The sequence below is a fragment of the Orcinus orca genome, chromosome 6, assembly GCF_937001465.1.
Source record: "Orcinus orca chromosome 6, mOrcOrc1.1, whole genome shotgun sequence".
Lineage (NCBI taxonomy): Eukaryota > Metazoa > Chordata > Mammalia > Artiodactyla > Delphinidae > Orcinus > Orcinus orca.
In genome coordinates this window covers 38,776,629-38,782,628 of record NC_064564.1, presented here as the reverse complement: position 1 = coordinate 38,782,628, position 6,000 = coordinate 38,776,629, and the positions used below count along the sequence as shown (strand labels likewise).

At 38.8% G+C, this 6,000-nt stretch overlaps 1 protein-coding gene across 15 annotated transcripts in view; it reads right to left on the bottom strand.

The window, feature by feature from the left end:
- Nucleotides 1-879: 879 nt before the first annotated feature.
- The window catches only part of KIF27 (kinesin family member 27), an 89,751-nt gene continuing 84,630 nt past the window's right edge, over nucleotides 880-6,000 (bottom strand). For 14 of the 15 annotated variants that reach the window (XM_033415887.2, XM_033415888.2, XM_033415891.2 and 11 more), the window contains one exon: nucleotides 880-3,384. In XM_033415887.2, the coding sequence (XP_033271778.1) occupies nucleotides 2,900-3,384 (485 nt within the window). In that variant the 3' untranslated portion in view covers nucleotides 880-2,899. The remainder of the gene's footprint in view (nucleotides 3,385-6,000) is intronic. The other variant, XM_033415893.2, reaches the window with a different exon arrangement.

Sequence of the window (6,000 nt, the reverse complement as noted above, 5' to 3'; positions counted from 1 at the left end):
GTTATCTACAACACTCTGGAGTTAGGGAAAGAACTAGTACTTTATGGAGGCAAATATGTTTCTTTCCAAATGCTCTGTTATAGGTGGAAAAAAAATAATGAACAAAAAACCCCCCACAAACATATTTCATACACACGCAAAAAGGCAAAGACAAAATGTTTAGACTAAGGAGAGCATATGAAACAGAGGGTAAATTTATTACTAGTTAATGTAAAAAAAATTGTACTTGCCTTGGGGGAGATGACAATTTTTCTTTCCTTTGTGACTGCACTGACTAAACAAGAAAGACAAGAGGTTCACTCCCAGAATATATTATCCAGGACATGATTTATATGTTTGTTTATTTATATGAAATCTATCATAGCATATAAAGGATGTATGTTTAACCAAAAGGAAGAAAAAAAATTGTACCTTTGTTATTTAGATGTCAGTTCACATTTGCATTACCAAATCTACTCATTGTTGGTTTAATATAAATTTTCTTGCTTTGTTAGTGAGCTGGCTTTTAGAAAATGTGTTTATATTTCCACAGGTAAAGCAAATATGTGTCAATTTCTTGGGCAAGCAGAATTCCAATGTCAAAATACATTCTTATATGAATTATTTCTAAATTATTACTTAATTTTATAAGGAACTTAAAATTAGGGGCTTCATTAATATGTACATATTAATAAATATATGATTGCTGTGCTTTGCTAAGGCACTGGCCTTTTGCCCTTGTCTATCTATCTATCTATCTAAAACACACATTATATACAATATATATATTAAATACATATCATACAAACCAAAGGTAAAAAGAGAAAACTAGCTGAAAACAGGAATCTGACTTCAAATAGTCCCTGTTAAAAAAATAAAATCTCTAAGTTGGTTTGTAAATTTGTTGGTTGAAACAGTTTCTCATTGGGCCGAAGTTATAACTTGTGGTTCCGTTTCCAGGTTAAGTCCACAGAAGTCTATTTAACCCATAATTCAAATGAGTTTTAATACCATACTTAAGAGATCTAGAAACTATTCACCAATTTAGAAGTTTGTTTTGGCTTGGTTTTCTTCTCCTATAGGAACTGTTTTTTACCGGTAAGACCAAGGAACCCTACTTCCTAGGGGCTAGAAAATAGAAAAGGAAAACAGTCTTTGAGCACAGGGCAACAGTCTGGGTCTTAGGTAAGATGGTCAGGGTCAATAGCAACAAAGGAAAGAACAAAAAAAACTTAGTATCAGGTAGGAAAAGTTGGAGTCAGTAATAAAGTGGGTTACTCTCATGGAGTAAGCTTCCATAAATCAGGGTGATTTTGCTACTGCCCCCCAAACAAACATTAATTGGTTTAAGAAAAAACTTTATTTTACAAGCAAAAGTTTGGAAAAGTAACAAAAATAACAATATAAGTAACAAAATCATACCTCTGGTCATTATAATGAAATGTTTTCTGTGATTGAAAACTACGATGAAAAATTTGTTGGGCAAAGCAATGTTTAGTTCTTAATTCCAAACTGAGGTTTACATTATATAAGATTTAGACCAAAAATATCTTGAAGAAAAAATTTCATTTACATATTTACAACCCCCGTGCAATCTGGGCGGCCTGTGTACAGGCCTGACTAACCAGGTTGTAGAGGAAAAAAATCTCAGATTAAGCCCATCAACTTATTAGCTAAAGATCCTCTGGCTAGATGTCAAGCTTTATAGGTGTACTCCATATGACTAGATACCTTTTCCTTGATATGTTAGAATACTTCAGTGTTATTCTGTCCTTGTTTCCCTATTCCATGGAACTGTATTCATTTCTCCCAATTTTAGTAGCATAATGAGAGATATGCTGAATAGATAGGGCAAGAGAGAGATGATAAACCTATATTCCAAAATATTAGCAAACCAATAATATAATACTCTAAAAGCAATTCCAGAAAAAAGAGCAGAGACCGTGTTTAAAAAGTCAAGAATGATCACTCAGCCTCTGAGGAGCATAAATTAACCTTAATCCCTAAACCTAGCCAGTTGCCTTAGCCCATAGAGTGCATTCTGGCACAAATTTTCAGCTGTTTCAGCCAAAACATATGCAGCAGGTGACTCTCTCTCTGATATAAGCAATATTTAATTGTTTCTTTTTTTTTTAAATAAGATGTTGGGGGTAGGAGTTTTAGTAATTTATTTATTTATTTTTGCTGTGTTGGGTCTTCGTTTCTGTGCGAGGGCTTTCTCTAGTTGTGGCAAGTGGGGGCCACTCTTCATCGTGGTGCACGGGCCTCTCACTATAGCAGCCTCTCTTGTTGTGGAGCACAGGCTCCAGACGCGCAGGCTCAGTAGTTGTGGCTCACGGGCCTAGTTGCTCCGCGGCATGTGGGATCCTCCCAGACCAGGGCTCAAACCCGTGTCCCCTGCATTAGCAGGCAGATTCCCAACCACTGCTCCACCAGGGAAGCCCCCTGTTTTTTAAAAAAATAACAAAATATACTTGTATTTGAGAATAACAATATAAATTTATATTATAATTATTGTATTATAACATACTCTTATAATATTACAATATACTTAATAATATACTTTTATATTATATAATAATATACATTTAATGGATATTTTAGTTTATTATTCTACTCTTAGTTTTGTTCTTCAAATATGCCTGGAAAAAATTTTAAGCAAATTTAGAAGTGGAAACATTTAAATGTTCCATTACTTGATAAAGTATGTGTTTGGTTATTATGGAAATACAAATTAAAACTCCTCAAATATACTATAGAAGATACACATATCCATGGTATACAAAAGGATTAGGGATTACTTCCTCCCCTTCTTCTTTTATCCTGAGGGAACAGCTAGTGAGCTTAAGCTTTAATTTTTAACAGATTAGAAAAAGGAATCTTACCCACCTACTAAATTAAAATTTTTCTTATTAAATGCCTAAGTTTTTAAGTCACTCATTTTCCTAGCTACTTCAATGGAATCAGCAGTCATAGACCCAACCCCAACTCCAAGACTGGAACTTCGTAACAACAGTTCCAAGGCAGAAATCTGACGTAACTCTTTGCGACACAACTTTACACGTGTGACACTATGCAACTGTGCCACATTTCCTACTGGCTGAATTTGGGGTGTTGGTCGACTGTGAGATTTTGTAAACTGATTGCCATTCCTTTCTGTTTTGGCCTCATTGCTTAACAAATGCCCACTAGTGGGTGCTAAAGAGCTATAAATTGGTGGTAATTCTGCGCCTTCTTCCCAGAGCTTCTGAGGATTTGGTTGTGTTCTTGAACTGCTTGCGGAACTGTCCAGTTGTCTTTCCCTTCCACTTAATTTTATACTTTCAGTTCTGGATGCCCATTTTAATTCTTCTGAAACCATGCCTGCTTCTTCTGGGTTCTGTACTCCATTTCCAGCATCATGATCTAAAAATAATCCAAAAAGCAGAAAAAAAAATTAAGAGGTTTCCTCCAAAACAGGTATTTTAATCATGATATCTTAACATAACTACATTATTATCATGCAATATAAATTGTCTTCCAGCTTTTTTTGTTAAGTGACTTCTTTGAGAGGAACAGAAGTATGAACATTAATTATTCTTATTTCACTTAGAGGCATCTTCCATGTGAATAACTGAGAACTTTCAATTAATAGAACAAAACTGAGAAGTAGTCTTCTAGAGATTTTGGTACCCCTGGAAACACAGAGGTGCTTTAGGCCTCTCTGGTGCCCTTCCACACCTGCCTCTGCTGGGCTTGCCACTGGTGAATCACATTTCAAATCCTGGTCATATCTCCAGGGAATGTTCTGGGACTTGGCATTATATGTGTGAAAAATCTAGTCTTTTTTTTTTTAATTTTTTTTTTTTGCGGTACACGGGCCTCTAACTGTTGTGGCCTCTCCCGCCGCGGAGCAGAGGCTCCAGACGCGCAGGCTAAGTGGCCATGGCTCACGGGCCCAGCCGCTCTGCGGTATGTGGGATCCTCCTGGACTGGGGCACGAACCCGTGTCCCCTGCATCGGCAGGCGGACTCTCAACCACTGCGCCACCAGGGAAGCCCAAAAATCTAGTCTTGATTGAACTCCAAGCATGAGAGCAGGGTTCTTCCGTCTGAATGTACTCTGGGGTACATGCCACTGCTTTCACCATCAAAATGGAAATGACAGCATACCCCTCAGTGGGGACCACCTTGCTGGAATGAGTGATAGGAGTGAGTGAAATTATCAAAGCTTGAGGCCCTCAAATCATAGAATAATCTAATATCAAAGACAAAACTTACTTAAGGGAAGTCCATATAGGTACTAGACCTAATGCAAAGAAACAATGCCAACTTTAAAATATGTTGATGATGCAATTAGGACACTTCTGGTCCTGCGAGAACCAAGTTTAAAAACAGAAGTTGCACACTGGCAGCTCCCAAGCCAAATCTGCCCACAGACATGTTTTACTTAGCCTATAAAATAATATGTGATACAAAATTTAAAAAGTGGAAAGTTTCATATAAAAATATAGATTTCCGGATTTTAAAGAAAATGAGAAAAACTGACAATTTCTGCCTGGCAACAGCAGCTGGAGCAGAGCTGCCCCTGCCAATTTAGACAACTGCTGCAGTCCCACCGCTCACTTTGGCTTCCTGGCTCCTGCAGGCATTTTAGTTTGTGACCCTGGTTTAAAACATAATTGATTTTCTATATAACCTTTAAAAATTGTGAATAACTCTTTTGGGGCTTCCCTGGTGGCGCAGCGGTTGAGAGTCTGCCTGCTGATGCAGGGGACACGGGTTCATGCCCCGGTCCAGGAAGATCCCACATGCCGCGGAGCGGCTGGGCCCGGGAGCCATGGCCGCTGAGCCTGCGCGTCCGGAGCCTGTGCTCCGCAACGGGAGAGGCCACAACAGTAAGAGGCCCGCGTACGGCAAAAAAAAAAAAAAAAAAAAAAAAAAAAATTGTGAATAACTCTTTTGTACACCTGAAATTTATATAATATCATACATCAACTCTACTCAATAAAAAAAAGAAAAAAAGGATTGATTTTCTAGTTTTTAAAATTCTTCTCACAAAAAACTTGAACTAGCAAATGACATAAATCCTCATGTGGAATTAGCAGGTACAAACTTGATCATAGTGCTCACAGTGGCTCCCCAACTTTGCTGCACATTAGTGTCACCTGGAAGCTTTTAAAAATCCTTTGGCCTAATAACCTATAATGGAAAAGAACCTGAAAAAGAGCGTGTGTGTATATATATATATCTGAATCACTTTGCTGTACACGTGAAACTAACAGAATATTGTAAATCAACTATATTTCAATGAAAAAAAAATCCTGATGCCCAGGTCACAGAGTCTCGGGGAGGGAGCCAGGCATCTTAATTTTTTTTTTTTTTTTTTTTTTTTTTTGCGGTACGCCGGCCTCTCACCGCTGTGGCCTCTCCCGCCGCGGAGCACAGGCTCCGGACGCGCAGGCCCAGCGGCCATGGCTCATGGGCCCAGCTGCTCCGCAGCATGTGGGATCCTCCCAGACCGGGGCATGAACCGTGTCCCCTGCATCGGCAGGCGGACTCCCAACCACTGTGCCACCAGGGAAGCCCCTTAATTTTTAAAGATCATATGAGAAAGAGCAGAGATGGGCTCATTGGAAAGGCTCACTCCCAAGCCCACTTAGATTCCTCACAATATAAAGTTTCCCTCTTCCAGAATTTCAACACCGAAGGAACAAACTAAAGAAAGATTTATTCACCCATAGTCACACAGCCAGTAAAAGAAATTAGGATCCCAACCAGATCTTCTGACTCTAGTATCCTGACATGTAGAGTTTTCTAGTGGTTTAAATTGATACAAGAATAGTTTTGGGGGAGACCTTCAAGATGGCGGAGGAGTAAGACATGGAGATCACCTTCCTCAGCACAAATACATCTGAAATACATCTACATGTGGAACAACTCCTACAGAAAACCTACTGAACACTGGCAGAAGACCTCAGACCTCCCAAAAGGCAAGAAACTCCCCACATACCTGGGTAGGGCAAAAGAAAAAAGAAAAAAC